This window comes from Thunnus albacares, chromosome 1 (assembly GCF_914725855.1).
Source record: "Thunnus albacares chromosome 1, fThuAlb1.1, whole genome shotgun sequence".
Classification (NCBI taxonomy): domain Eukaryota; kingdom Metazoa; phylum Chordata; class Actinopteri; order Scombriformes; family Scombridae; genus Thunnus; species Thunnus albacares.
Window position 1 is genome coordinate 15,557,637 of NC_058106.1, and position 16,306 is coordinate 15,573,942.

General features: G+C 39.3%; 2 protein-coding genes across 2 annotated transcripts; both read right to left on the reverse strand.

Annotated features, from left to right (window-relative positions):
* Positions 1-2,271: 2,271 nt before the first annotated feature.
* Positions 2,272-4,148, reverse strand: nmbb (neuromedin Bb). Its single transcript, XM_044360594.1, has 3 exons — positions 3,558-4,148; positions 3,147-3,334; positions 2,272-3,057 (listed from the first exon to the last, which is right to left on the reverse strand). Exons 1-3 carry the CDS (start codon positions 3,721-3,723, stop codon positions 3,004-3,006), a joined length of 408 nt encoding a protein of 135 aa, XP_044216529.1. The 5' UTR covers positions 3,724-4,148; the 3' UTR covers positions 2,272-3,003.
* Positions 4,149-9,029: 4,881 nt separating this feature from the next.
* On the reverse strand, positions 9,030-14,508 carry sec11a (SEC11 homolog A, signal peptidase complex subunit). The gene is made up of 6 exons (XM_044345786.1): positions 14,297-14,508; positions 13,733-13,842; positions 10,923-11,072; positions 10,598-10,717; positions 9,381-9,438; positions 9,030-9,262 (listed from the first exon to the last, which is right to left on the reverse strand). Exons 1-6 carry the CDS (start codon positions 14,345-14,347, stop codon positions 9,212-9,214), a joined length of 540 nt encoding a protein of 179 aa, XP_044201721.1. The 5' UTR covers positions 14,348-14,508; the 3' UTR covers positions 9,030-9,211.
* Between the last annotated feature and the right edge of the window lie 1,798 nt (positions 14,509-16,306).

Sequence of the window (16,306 nt, forward strand, 5' to 3'; positions counted from 1 at the left end):
ATCTTGGTCTGCATCTGATGTAGAAATAAAAATATCAGTATGAAAAGCCCCATTTAATCTCTTCAAGATGACAAAATTTAATAAGATGGCCACTGTCTGTGGTGGCTGCTAATTGTTTGTATCAGCGTTTATTTAGCCCCAGCATTTGGTGTGATTGATTCCCCATGCTGAGGAAAAACCTATAGTATGTAGTTCGTATTCTGGTTTGTGCTGATTGGAATTCTTCAGTAGCCATATCCCCCCTGCCAACTACTATATAACACAGCTGAACTACACATACAGTAACATTTCTCCAAGTCTTTAGGCCACAATCATTTTTTTTATTTCACTTGTTTTAATCACATCACAACCAAGAGTTGGATGACTGTCAATACAGTAAATATCACATTCTAACTATTCCCAAGCTTGGGAGATTGGATTGGATGTATATTGAATTTACACATTTTAGGGACACCTTTTATATGATCATCTCAACTGCCTCAAAGATTATATTTGTTCTCCAACTCATCTTAGCTCCATCCCTTCATGTCTAATTAACACACATTTACATAGGAGAATTGATAAATGATAATGCCTTTTACCTGGATTCACACATTGAAAATATTTGATTCAATTCATATCTGTGCAGGAATGTCACTTTAATGCCCTGGAATTTAAATCTAAAATCATCCTGCTATCTTAGAGAGACATCTGTGTAGGTCGACAGAAGCAGGATTAAATGTGGGCATATAGGGGAACGATGGGTTTTATGAGTAACCAAGCAAATTCAAAGTAAGCAGACAGCACAGAGATGCTAAATTGAATCCTTCATTCCCTCAGGAGTGGGCAAATATATGTCATGTGGGAGATCTCTGCATGCTCATATTGTGTGGCGACATCATCATCCTCAACAGTTAACACCCTGCAACATGTTTGGATCTGCTTTTTCAAGTCATGAGAGGACACTTATATGTACTCACTCATTTATGCACCCATCCACCCACACAAATTGATAATTATTGTATCAACACGTTGAACTGCACTGTCTGTGCAACAGATTAACATATGCAGTGTTGCCTGACATTTCAAATTAATGAATAAAAGACACACCATTTGTGTTTGAAGATGAAATTTGTTGCAACATTCAAATGCAGACTTTCACATCTTGTGTATCTTTGCTACCCGCAAAAATATAACTAACTCATTACTGTAGAGTATGTCCTGAATTTTAGCTCTTACTTTTTTTTTCATTGCAAGGAACCGCAGGGAACAGTTTGCACTTTTAACCAGACAGAACATTTTAATAAAATACAACACTCAGGAAAATGTTTTCAAGTTAATCTCTCGCCTCAACAGAGTTTTGAATGCAAGTTTAAACTCTTTTCTTTAGGGACTTACTATAAATGTTCTTTAACCTATTGAGGAGGCTTGTTTATTAAATTGTACCCAATTTTCTAGCCTACTAACCTACTTCTCTACAATGTCCTGTGCCTGAATGTTCCAGGATCTCAAGGCTGTTGTTTGGCAAAATAACCATAGATGAATTTATAGAGAGAGAACAAAAGAAAAAAACAATTTCTTGGCCTGTTGTAAATTTATTGGGAGCATACTTTTGGCAACAGGTGTTTCAAATATTCAGTCTACCCTCAAGTACATAAATGCGTTGGACGAAACACACCCACCCACAACACATGCAATACAATTCAAAAGCACCACAAATTACAGCCCCCACAATGACCACAAAGTTTAATCAACACCTTTTAAAAAAACATTACGCTAATGAAGGCAGGATTTCTTGCAGGGCTGTATCAGTTTTAGCTGTGCACCTGATAAACTGGCAACTCAATGTATTGTTATTCTTTTTTCTTTATTCTGAGTGTAATAATTTATGTTTGAATCTCTTATTGGGCCAAATATTTGCAGTTATCCAGGCTTCACAGCAGATTATAGTCTAAGTACCTTCTCAACTCTCACCACTCACTACTTTGGACATCAGAGCACCTTCCACACCTTGAAAAATGACATAAAGCAACAGACATTGTGGGAGAGATATTGAAATAGACTGCCCGTTTATAATACAATGGATTAGCCCAAGGCAATGTAGCTGCATGGGCCATCTCACTTCACCACTATTGATCGAGAGAACAGATCATCCCTTTATGCAAAGGACAGAACAAGTATGAAAGTTACTATTGATTTTGTGTCGAAATATTCAGGAAACTAGAAAATGTGATTTATATAAGCTGCCTACATTTATATTTATATAAGTGTTATTTTGGACATGCTTTTACAACATGGCACAAAAGAGACAAAGAAATCTTGCTCATGCTGAACAATCAGTTGATTGTCAGTCTTGGGCCAATAAATAAGGGTTGTGAAGGTCATATACCAAACCCCTGTGGTTACAAACAGAAGGGGCTAAATTCAGTAGTCTTGCCCAGCAAATACAGTAGCTATAATTACAGAAAATGTTCTATGTCAATATCAGACCTTTAGCAACTGCACTGTAGCAACAATCTTTTGAGGCCACACAGAAATACAAGCAAAGAATGAGTCATACTCATCTGGGATGTCTTTAGACATTGCCATTTTCATATCTTTTTTGTTTTCTCCATTGTCATGCATCAATATTTCAGAAACAATTAGAATAAAGAGGTGTAGCCATAAGTAAGTAGTGTTTCCTTACAACTCAACAAGTCTGATGGGATAAGACTTAAAACATATAATATATCTACTACAATTTATCCGCCGCAGATCAAAGTCAAAGCAGTGCAAATCATTATTTTATTTAATATAAATAACTTTAAACAACAAGACAATTTGAAATATCATCAGTAAAATAAATTGGAAATTGTTTTATGTGTATTGCAAATGGCACATGAGCTGTAAATATGACAGTATTACAGTAAATTACAATCATAATGAGCAGGACACTGTAGACTGTGACTAATTTTTTTATTTGAACCCATGAGGCCAGATGACCTCGGATCTGTGTTCATGCGTGCCAGACTTTCATCCTCTGCGTCACTTTCTGCTTTGGATGTAGCTTTCTAAAATCTTCATCAACAAGTCCGCCTCCTGAAACAAAGAATGGATCAAATCAATTTAAAATAGAGAATAATCATTTTAGTCATTTCAGTGTCAAAAAAGCTTGAGGCGGTCCTTACCTGATTTTTCGAGCGGCTCTCTTGTGTATCCACCTGCGCTTGCAACGCCACCCGGAGAAACTCCTGGAAAAGCTCCCCGAGAGCGCCGTGCTCCGCAGGCAGGGTGACTTCCAAAGCATCAACGCCTTGCCCCTCAGCTGACGGCAGCAGAGGGGTGTCCATCACACTCTTCTTGCCCATGAAATGTCCTTAAGAATCAAAGAAAACGCACGTTAATATTGACTGAGAGTAGGTGTGACCTGGATGAGAGAAAACCCTTTTGTGACATATTGGCAGTGTCAGCATCGTTACAAGCAAAGAAAAATAATGTAAACAATAACTGTAATATGGAGAGAAAAAATCAGAAATTAGATGCTAGCATATGATCGATATTGGTCTTTGTATAGCTGATGGATTCAAGATGATTCTTACCTGTAGCCCAAAGATTGCCTCTTGGATTCACTTTAATTTTTGCAACTTTATTCCTAAGCTCAGTCAGGTCGAAACTGACTGCGGTGGTAAAAGACACGAAGGAAAATAAGACAAGATAAGTAAATAAGCCACACTGGCAAACATTATTCAGTGTAAACCCTCTCATCTCAACGCGGAGTGTCGAACTGTGCTCCAGGGCGCAAATTTCCAAGTGTGTCCTCTTGGTCGTGGATCGCTCAGACGCATCTTGCTTTTATAGGCTCTCCTGACCGGGGTGGGCCCTGTTTATGTTGCGTGTGCTCTTTACTCACCCTGCTGCGTAAATCGAAATGTAGTCAGTCGACTAATTGTCAAGGTTTCGTTGGACCGTGTTTCCGGCTGTGCGTCTTTTACGCACCACACGATTCCTCTTTAATCCAGGGCAGTTACGAATGTTTGCACTCAGCTGTGCAAGTAGCAATTTAACATTCAGTGGGGAATAAATAATTAAGTTTTGGTTTTATTTCTCCCTGTTATAATAATTAGAAATACTTTTTTTCATTTTAGGGATGGGTGTGTGAGGAAAATTCATTCATATGCATTCACAATGCTATTAAAGCTAATATTTAGCCATATCATATATATGTACAGTATAATACAGTATATTGCAACCATTCCTTCAATGTTGCCACCTGCTGTGTTGCTGTGCATGTGACAATAAAAGCTCTTTAATCCAATAAAAGCTCCACAAACGGGCAAACACAGAAACGATTTCTTGGAGTTTGTGTACTGTTGGTGCAAATTGTGAGGTCAGATCCATAAATGGCACAGGTGATAGCTAATGCTTCCCTCTAGAGCAACATTTCCTTCCCAGGTCCCTTCACCCCCCTCCCACTCTCAGGACCAGGCCTGGCTCCTCACAATGAGCAACATGACATTTGGCCAGTTGCAGCATGCTGCTGTGATCACCATCAGTCCTCTGAGGACAGGAGAACCTGCTGCTTCTCACTGCTAATTTAGAGCTGATAAGACAGACTGCCTCTCTGTCACTTCAGGGTGCTAAAGTTGCAAGTTTAGTGGAAGAGCTGCAGCAGTATCTTGCTCTTTTCATAACCTTTGGCATTCACACACACATACTTGTGATTTAAGACATTCTGGACAGTTTAATGTCAGTCTAATTAGAAAGCAGTCTGACCAGCACTCTCACAAAATTCACAGATTAGATGAACTGACACAGCCATGGTCATCTGCAACACTGTATGTGTTCTTAAAATAGCGTGATGAATATTTGCATCTCAGGCTCAAAAGAATTGATTTAGAGATCCAGTAGTGTAATAAATATTATAAATTTGCCACTTGAGACTATGGTCTTGGTTTATTTGGATTTGCTTTGTTCCCCCAGAGCCACACCACAATGGAAAACGCTGAGTGTTAAAAGCTCAAAGCAATTCCATTACTGACACTGTATCACCAACAAAACTACAGTTAGGGTTTGATGAGTTGCTTATCAAATGGTCAAGGTCTTTGAGGTCTGACAAAGACTGCAGCCAGATGCAATCAATTTCAAAGTACAAGAACCTCAATAGAGTATCAAGTGGCTTTTTATATTAGATTCGATGAAAACAGCTCCATACTAAGATTATATGTTGATCCACACTAGTGTATGACTACATGAGGGTACTGGATAGCCACAGCAGAATTCATCGTGATTGCAAGACCACTAAAGTGTCCTCACATTATATAAACAAAGCGTGAAGGTTAATGTTCAAAGCACATCTGCACTCATGAAAAGCTCTGCCCACTTTTAATGAGGCAGAACCTGTACCCCACTCCAGGGACAGCACAAATACAAGAGACTAACCATTTAATTAACAAGATAGGGTGTTAGCAACATCTTAAAATTTGCTCTAATTTGTCCGAGATTGGTGCTGACAATATTGGTTTCATAGCAACCTTTGATGATGTCCAAGGCTGGATAGTTTTTTTTAAGTATTACCACTTTTCTTAGTCGCTTTGGTACATTCCCTGAATCATCCTTAACATTTGCAAAACAGTAAGTGCATTTCTTGAAACAATTCGTACAAACAACACCATACAATGGATTACCTACAAAAACCTGTAGCTTGCTCAAAATCCTTAGTTTATCTCTCAAAAGTAAATAATTATGTCAATGAACATGTCAGTGACATCAGACTGACAAGTCCTTGTGTCATTGTTTACAAACAACATAGTCAAAATGCTTAGCTATGTTGTCTATATGACAGTGTACCCTGTAAGTATTTTCTGATGTAAACTATGGCTAAGGTTTTGATGACAATGATTGAAAGTCTGCACCTCTGTGAGGTAGTCCTGCAGTCCTGAAATACAGTACAGAGAAATACAGTGATGCAAAACACAAGATTGAGTATGATTTCAAAAAATGTTGCTGTGTGTTATATATATATAAAAAAATCTCCCTCTCTCCCCCCTCCCATGGGGGGGTGGTGGTGTGTCTTCCTCAAGTTCGGGTCCTCTACCAGAGGCCTGGGAATTTGAGGGTTCTGCGCAGTATCTTAGCTGTTCCTAGAACTGCGCTCTTCTGGACAGAGACCTCAGATGTTGTACCCGGAATCTGCTGGAGCCACTCTCCCAGTTTGTGGGTCACAGCTCCCAGTGCTCCAGTTACCACTAGCACCACTGTTGCCTTTACTCCCCATATCTTTTCTAGCTCCTCATTCAGCCCTTGGTATTTTTTGATCTTCTCGTGTTCCTTCTTCTTGATGTTGCTGTCGCTTGGGATTGCTACGTCTATCACCACTGCCTTCTTCTGTTGTTTGTCGATCAACACGATGGCTTGTTGGTTAGCCATCACCAGCTTGTCAGTGTGGATCTGGAAGTCCCATGGGATCTTGGCTTGGTCATTCTCAACCACCTTAGGAGGTGTCTTCCATTGTGACCTTGGGACCTCCAACCCATACTCAGTGCAGATGTTCCTGTACACTATGCCAGCCACTTGGTTCTATGTACGCTGTTCCTGCCTTCATCTTACACCCTGCTATTATGTGCTGAACTGTCTCAGGAGCATCTTTGCACAGCCCACACCTGGGGTCCTGTCTGGTGTGGTAGATCCCCGCCTCTATTGATCTTGTACTGAGTGCATGTTCTTGTGCTGCCATGATTAGTGCTTCTGTGCTGTCCTTCAGTCCAGCCTTTTCCAGCCACTGGTAGGATTTCTTGATATCAGCCACTTCTTCTATCTGTTGGTGGTACATGCCATGTAGGGGCTTGTCCCTCCACGATGGTTCCTCCTCCTCCTCTGCATCATCGGGTTTCTGCTGCCTGAGGTATTCACTTAGCAGTTCATCTTTGGGGGCCATCTTCTGATGTATTCCTGGATGTTGGTTGTTTCGTCCTGGACAGTGGCTCTGACACTCACCAGTCCTCGGCCTCCCTCGTTCCGCTTAGTGTACAGTCTCAGGGTGCTGGATTTAGGATGAAACCCTCCATGCATTGTGAGGAGCTTTCTTGTCTTGATATCAGTGGCCTCTATCTCCTACTTTGGCCAGCTTATTATACCAGCGGGGTATCTGATGACTGGCAGGGCGTACGTGTTGATGGCCCATATCTTGTTCTTCCCATTCAGCCGACTTTTCAGGACCTGCCTTACTCTGTGTAGGTATTTGGCTGTGGCTGACTTCCTTGCGGCCTCCTCAAGGTTCCCATTTGCCTGCGGGATCCCAAGGTATTTGTAACTACAAATATATATAATATTTTGCCCCTCATGTATGTTAATGGAGTGGAGAAAATATTAGGAACACTGTTCAATATAATGCTCTCCAGCACACCACCACCCACTACAAGTTCAATACATAAAGTAGAATTATCACCTTTCTGAAATAAAAACTGAAAATGTATAAGCTTTGTAAATGTAGAACTTATGGCAGAGCTGTTGTATTGGATTGCATTAGAATGGCCGGTGAGTGTGTGTATAATAAATATATATACCTCTCAGCTATTTTACATAGAGAACTGGTTGATCAATGGTTGATCTAACAGTCTATTAGAACTGTATAGAAAATAGGCTTGACAGATTATGACAACTGGTTCAACTGTTTTTTGCATGTAATGAACTAATACCTAGATGTTTTGGGGGTAAGACTATTCAACAGAGAACCAGTATAATATATTTTGACGTGACATGACATAAGCAATCAATAACAATAGGAAAAAGTAGACAATTGTACATAATCATTTGCATGAATGTGCCAAAGCATTTGCAATTTATTCAAAAGAATGACAAATTGCTTTTATGATGTGCACAAGTGACTAGTTGATGTGGAGGTTGAACAAGTAGTTTTGAGAATTTCAATTCTGATCTCAGAAATTTACCAAAGCAACTGAGAAAAACTATAAAAAGGATTTTTTTTTATTAAAAAAGAAAACAAGCAATAAATGATTCCTGCCTAATCATTCCTCATCACTTTTTTTGAGGAACTTTATTTTTGCTAGTCTTCTATAAAACAATAAATTTCACAACATAGTAGGATTACTAACAATGCTTTAAAGGTTCATTTAATGTAAGTTTCTCTTTAACAGCAATGTAAGTACAAAAACTCATTACTCTGTCAAAAAGATCTTTCAAAAGACTTCCAAAAAAGTACTGCTCATCACTTGCTGAAACAAAAGCTGGACAGAAGACATGCCTACTTTCATGTAAATTAATTGTATTCTATATATTAATAAAAACATATTTAGCCACAATAAACAGTTTACAGTTTTGACATGTGTTTTACATTTCCAGATCACTAGTGCTCAGTCAACCTGGAAAAAGGTTTTTAGTTCCACCACTGCAAAGTATCTGTTCTCTACAGTGGCTGAATGGGGGCCAAGAGAAATTGACACAAAGAGTTAAAATAATCCATAGTGGATGGTAACCAGATTTCATATTTAATATCATTCATATTTTGTTGTCACAAAATACTTCACATATCTTTTTCAAAGACAATGATTCAACAGGAAAGAAACAAGACTTATTTTATCTTTAAGAATGTTGAGTCACATTCTGAGGATTACAAATGAAGATCGACTTCAAACTAAATCTAGCCTAGTTACCTCACAAAAATATTTTTAAAGCTTGGATTTTTTCAAATGTAAACACCCTATCCACGTTTCTACAAAATGTTCAAACAAATGGTACAAAAAAGCCAGTTGGGTTTGACAAAGTCTAACTTAAAGGTCCAGTGTGTAGAATTTAGTGGCATCTAGCGGAACCGACTTGGCAGAAATGGGATACAATATTTATAAGTTTGTTTTGTTTGTTTGTTTCAATTAGTGCATAATCACCTGAAACTAAGAATCATTGTGTTCTTGTTACCTTAGAATGAGCCCTTTATATCTACATAGGGTCACGGGTCCTCTTCCATGGAGCCCACCATGTTGCACCGCCATGTTTCTACAGTAGCCCAGAACAGACAAACCAAACACTGGCTCTAGAGAGGGCTTTTTGTGGTTTTCATGAGTTTCACAGCCACCGTAGGTTAACCTACACACTTGGAAGGGGAGTTCAGTCGTAATCAGCAACCTCACTACTAGATGCCACTAAATCCTACACACTGGTCCTTTAATTCTGTTTTGAAAGGCATGACTGAGGTTTCCTGGACGAAGTTTATCCTTTTGAGCCCTGAAGTCTGGGTACCTCACTCCCGATGGACCAACACAAAGAGACCCAGCATGAAGAGAACAGCATACTGCAGAATGAAAACACAGAAGGTTGAGGAAATTAGAAGGTCACACTTTAAATATTTGAGCTTAAGAACTAAGCAAATCTTGTCAATTAAGATGGAGCTGTGGGGTCTGCAAACTTACTTTGAACTTGGGGTAATCATTCATGAGAATGGTGACAATTCCAATGTATGGCACAAACCTGGAGATGACAAGAATATTCACTGTCAACAAACTTCAATGAAAACAAAAGTCTGTAACCTAAGTAACTGATTTAAAAAGTTTTATGACTTTTGCTAATGTATGGGCTGTAATCAGACATTACAAAAAGCAATGGGGCATTAGCAATCACAACAGAAATGCCTGTACGAAATGAAGGTGAAACGTGTTAAAATAACTAAAATCTAGAGAAAAACCGAGGTCACACTCCTTCAGAAATATAAATACACCTCTAAGGAATGTACTTCTGACGGGAATCAAACGTAAACCTAGCCCCTAAATTCCACCAGACGAGTGCGCGCCGCATTCAGGCTCCGAGGCGGCTGCCGGAGCTGATCGTGGCCACCCTAGTCAATGTATCCGATTCCATCAGGCGCACTGCGGCGCGTTTCAGAAGCGTCCCAGAAGCAAAATTGAGCAGTTTAGTTGCCCTGCTACTGCAGTAATTACGGTAGCCTTAAGGGACTTTATCAGCTTTGACTAGGCTGCCGTAATTACTGTAGTAGGAGTGCAACTCACTTTAAACAGTGGAAGGCTTCCCCACAGTGAAGACACCCCGCCTCTGACATGCTCCCGGTGGAATAGGGCACTGTGCAGAAGACGGAGCAAAACCGCGTCAGAGCTGGAACGCGGCGCACATGCGCCCAGTGGAATCCTGGGGTAAGTGTTCAATGCCCTTGTTTGTCTTTCATAAGACGAGGCAAGCGCCGATGAAGAGGATGAATTGCCTAAATCCTAACTTGTTCAATATAAATGAACTAGCAGAGATAATAGAACAACCCTAATCCCCAAATCTTAAACAGTGAAGTGGTGAAATTGCTGCTTTTTGCAGATGACCTTGTGAGTTTGCCTCTAAATAAAGAACAAATAGGGCGGTCATTCATTTCTATTATAAATGTACAAGCGTTGCTTGTATTGTGTCCAGCCCTCTGCAACACATGTTTTATCTTGCCAATAAATCTGAATTTTATACACCTCCTCGGTTAGACTTTAACCAACTTTGCTAGGTTGCCCTTCTCCTCCAGTTTTGACTTGGAAAACATCTTATTGATACATTTGGCCTCCATTATAGAGCAAAACAGGTAAAGTTCTCTTTACTAATATGTCATTGAGATATCTACTCTATTAAACACAGTACTTACCCCCTAGCTCGCCCCACCACGTCCTTTTTCTCCAGCCAGTGTTGGCCCTGCTTGTACAGTCCTCTGTCATCCACTGCATTGTTGTCCCCTTTGGTCAAGAACTTAATGTCTCCATTTTCCCTGAGGACAAAGTATCAGTGTGACTTTAGACCACCATGTACACCAACTCCTCTTTTTCAATACATCTGTGTCTGGACGAGGATTTATGATGAGTATGTAATATCACACAGGCTTCTCTGAACTTTATCTTTGATAGGTTTTCAACATGATTGGCATTCTCAGGTTTGATGGGACTACAGGCAGTACAACATTCATGCATTCGTACTTTTCGTGGATCTTTAGTACTCTGTGTACTATCGGGATCTCTCTGCCCTCTATCCTGAAGACAACAATCTCTCCGACTCTGATGGGATCCTCTACCCGGTTGGTCAGAAACAGCAGGTCTCCTCTGTGGAAAGCTGGCTCCATACTCCCACTGAAATTAATGGCAGAAGCACATGATCAAAACTAGTATAATATAATCTTAATGTTGGCTTTAACAGACAATATCTATAACTGATGGCAGCATGACAACTAAAATGTTTGCAGTGTGGAATCTTTTTAAATTGGAAAAAAAAGGAAACAAACTTAGCTCAAAGCAAATTGTATGTGTTAATTAATGTGTGCAAAGCAACAAAGAAGTATTAATAATTATTTTCAACAAGATGACTCAACATTACATGATTCGTATTAGAACACAAAAACCAGAGGTGTAAGAACATCCCTGAACATCCCTACCAGAGGTTAAAATGGGAGTATTGATCACAGGAAATGTAATTGAACAAAACTAAATACAGATTTCAGTCAAGGGAATTAATTCACCAATAAACACTAATTACAAGAATTTATAAGCCACAGCATCTCTTTAACAGCACATTCTATTCTTTCTCATCCTGACAGTAAGATCAATAGGTCATCAATAGGTCAACAGATGATCAACAGCTTGCTGTGTGTATGCCGTTACTGTTAACAACAGGCTAGTGTGCACTTGCAACAGGCATGCATGAGAAGATTTCTAGTAAGTAAAATATGTACACACACTTTCACAAAAAGTGATTCTGTAAAAGTCCTATTAAAGACAGGTCCTATTTCATGCACTTTTGCTGTATCTAGCATAATGACAGTGGAAATGTTGAGAAGATTGCTTGTATTTTATGTAAATTTCACTTTCAAACGTGTGGGTTAAAAATTAAAAAGTATTTATTACTTATGTTTAAGTACAATATTTTTGGTTCATTATTTGACAAATATTAGCAGAAACTAAGTTATTTTATGAGTAAACATTGTGTTTGCTTACACCTGTATAGACTAAAATGCATGTCCATGTCTAAATAATCATAACAGCAACATAACTTCAAGATTACTGCAACTTTAATTCACTTTCATTCAGATTCAGAGCATGAGTGATGTCACCTTCATGAGGAAATGAAATATCAAGATCAACAATGAGATTCAGTGACTTGGCAGCTTCTCCTAATGGATATGTGCTGTGATGCAATGTTCTTTAGATTTTCACTGTCCTACCACAGCCGTATCTAAAATATCTCAGATGTTTTACAGCCACATGAGGGAAAATGTAAATGTAAACCCCTAACACAGGTATCCATCCTGAGGTTTTGTATCATCACCACAAAGCCAACAGCGAATCACCTTTTGATTTAGTATTAGAATGAAAACAAATAGCCCACTGTCTTTGGAGTGTGTAGTTGTTTATTCTATGCCATATATATTCCCATGTGGATCTCACCACCCTAGAGGGTTAATTGAATCAATGCCCAACTGACTTCCGATGGACAGTCAAATTTATCTTCCCATGTTTGTGTGATGTTTCAAAGCATCGTGTTAGCCAGAAGAGACCCGACAAAATTTTGTGATTGTACATCTAGAGACTGTGTTCATGAATAAAATGACTAGAAACAATTGCAGTTTCATTTTCAATTTCAGTCTTGAATGAGGGGATATGATGTATTAAAAATGAAGAATACTACCAAAATAGATGGCCCCCAAAGATGAACTGCTAAGTGAATACCTCAGGCAGCAGAAACCCGATGATGCAGAGGAGGAGGCTGGACTGAAGGACAGCACAGAAGCACTAATCATGGCAGCACAAGAACATGCACTCAGTACAAGATCAACAGAGGCGGGGGTCTACCACACCAGACAGGACCCCAGTTGCAGGCTGTGCAAAGATGCTCCTGAGACAGTTCAGCACATAATAGCAGGGTGTAAGATGAAGGCAGGAACAGCGTACATGGAACGCCATAACCAAGTGGCTGGCATAGTGTACAGGAACATCTGCACTGAGTATGGGTTGGAGGTCCTAAGGTCACAATGGAAGACACCTCCTAAGGTGGTTGAGATTGACCGAGCCAAGATCCCGTGGGACTTCCAGATCCACACTGACAAGCTGGTGATGGCTAACCAACCAGACATCGTGTTGATTGACAAACAACAGAAGAAGGCAGTGGTGATAGACGTAGCAATCCCAAGCAACAGCAACATCAAGAAGAAGGAACACGAGAAGATCAAAAAATACCAAGGGCTGAATGAGGAGCTAGAAAAGATGTGGGGAGTAAAGGCAACAGTGGTGCTAGTGGTAATTGGAGCACTGGGAGCTGTGAACCACAAACTGGGAGAGTGGCTCCAGCAGATTCCGGGTACAACATCTGAGGTCTCTGTCCAGAAGAGCGCAGTTCTAGGAACAGCTAAGATACTGCGCAGAACCCTCAAACTCCCAGGCCTCTGGTAGAGGACCCGAGCTTGAGGAAGACACACCACCACCCCCCCATGGGAGGGGGCGTGAGAGGGAGATTTATATATATAAAAATATCAATTTATGTTGTGATAAAATTCTGCCATTTTTTATGACAGAATTATCTTTTTTCTTTTTTATATTAGTATTAAAGTGAAAACAAACATCCCACTGTCTTCAGAGTATGTAGTTGTTTATTCTATGCCATATTCCCACGTAGATCTCTCCACCCTAGGAGGTTAATTGCATCAACTCCCAAAGATGCATGCAACTGCAAAAGTCAGGCAGAACGAGCATCAAATGCTCAACAAAGAGCTACAAGAGCCTAATTGTGTCTAACTTACCTGAGAACGACAACAATAGGACTCTCACTGCCAGTGACAACCATCAGTCCCTTCCAGATCATCAACGCAGAGGAAACAATCATACCAAAGTTCAGCACCTGGTAATACAGCTGAAATAAAAAGCATTTGTATTAACAACAACCCTTCAACAATTAATGTCCTTGTAAAACCATAAAATAGGCAATTTCAGGCATAGTATAGTCCAAGAGCAATTTGGTAACTCGTGGATTTTTCAACCATATGTTTGAGATTAAATTTAATTCAATGATTCACTGTTAAACACATCTGGCGTTAGATTCAAGCTAACATTACAATGGTGACAAAAATAGCTAACAGCTACAGTGAAGTCAGGATTATAGTTTAAACACGGTTATCCGGTATCTTTTAGGCAGAAGTATGAAGGTGATATTGTAAACCATAAATATGCTTAAACAAATCACTGTATAGTTCGCTAACAAGTGACAGACGAACAGCAACGTTACAAAGCGGTCGGCGGCTAGTTCACGTTAGCTCACAGGTCTCTGTCCATAAAAAGAGGCGGTAAACTAATGTTTGTGTACCTACCTGCCGCTTATTCATGCGACGAACATCGTCGAGGAAATCAAAGGATAACATTGTTGCTAATAACACTGTGTAGAAAAGCACCTCAATCACATTAAAACGTTTAAAGTAGCGACCATATGGATGCACGGTCGAGCAGTGAAACTTGCATCCAAATCTTCCGGGTGCGCTCAACCGGAAGTCCCGCCCACTGTCTGAGCGCTGTGTTGAGGTGTCAGTTCAGGATACGAGGGAGAGGAGGGGGAGGGGGTACTGGGGTACTGCACTGTGCTGATCTATACATAGACATACAGAACAAATATCTTTAAATACATTCATTGTTTGTTTTTAACTGCTAGTCTACATTTGTCTATTTTATTTTAAGTGAGTTAGTTTAGTTAAGATGGTTTACTTATCTGTGTATATTTTTCTAACAGCAAAATCACAATTCTTCAGTTTATGTACAATTTTTGTTTGTTGTTGTTTTTATTTTACACTTGCTTTGGCAATGTAACCCTCTGTTTCCCATGCTGATTTGGACCCTTTGAATTTACTGTAATTGAATCGAATTGAGAGAGGAGGGGAGAGAGAGAGAGAGAGAGAGAGAGGTGGTGTGTGTGTGTGTATGTGTGTGTGTGTGTGTGTGTGTGTGTGTGTGAAAGAAATCTATACATATACATTTCCTGTATGTAAATCAACATTTTGAACAGTGTACAAAACTTCAACAGCCCCTTAATGTGAAAAAAAGGAATCACACGAGCAAATTATTAATTATTAATTATCAATTATATATACATATAATTCATAAATAAAAAGAAAAGAAAAACCTGAGGCCTGATGTAGGTCCACAGGTCAGTCTGATTCCTCCATGTTGTGGCAGGCAAAGACAAACTGTCCTGCGAGAAAATAACTCTGTCATGTCCCCCAGAACAATTTTTAGTTTTTGTTTTGTGAGTTAATAAAATGTGGATGCTTATTACTGAATTTTGGGAGGCACTGTCCCCAGACAGGTTTAAATTTTGGACTCTGTATGAGGAAGTGCTGCTCTACAGTTCATCCACACTGTTGGCACAGTTGTTCCTCTTTTGGCAGCCATATTTTCTTATAGTTGCTTGTTTCTATGGCCAGGCTGTGAGCACTCAGACTGTACTTTAACATGTTTCTGTGTTTCAGTCACTGTGGTCATGTATGTTGCCACAGTGTACTGTCCTTTTAGGGTCAGATAACATTGCATTTAACTTTATGTGTGTGATTGTGTGTTCTAATGAGTGAGGTAGTTTTGTTTATGTTGTGTTACAGTATAATTTGGTTGATTCTGATATTTCTGTAATTATTATTTCACAGCACATTCTGAGCAAAGAAAGACATACAGACAGATCTGTCTGTTTAGAACAGATTTATCTATCTATCGATTTATCTACAACAGAGATAGATAGATAGATAGATAGGTAGATAGTTTAAAAATAAGATTGTGACCCTTTTCAAGATAGGTCCTCAGGAAATGTAGCAAGACCCACCTCAAGGATGTAATGTCAGTTATGTCAGTTGATATTTTCATTTTTATAGTATTTTTTTCATTTTAGTTTCAGTTTCAGTATTTTTCATTTTTTTAATAGTGCATATTCCAAAACAAAACTTAACAAATAACTAGTATGTGAACTTTGAATTTGAAGTATTTTACCACAGGTACAGACAGGTGCATCTGTTTTACAGTGTAAAAAAACTGTACAGTACATATATCAGTGTTACTATGTGTTGCAATGTTGCAAATTACAAGCTTAGAATATGAAGTATGAATGGGAACAAACTGTATGAACTGTAGCAAGCATCATATGTGTGTAGATGCATTATATTGCAAGTAGGAGATGTGATACAAACAGTAGGTTAAAAGGTTAGTTAACAAGTAAGTTAACAACTGAGGATTGTGTTTGCAGTATATGATAACAGTGCATGATAAAAATCCTTGTGAGAGTCTAGCAGCTGTCATAGTTCACTACAGTGTGGAACAAAACACTGGCCACCACCACCAGCTCT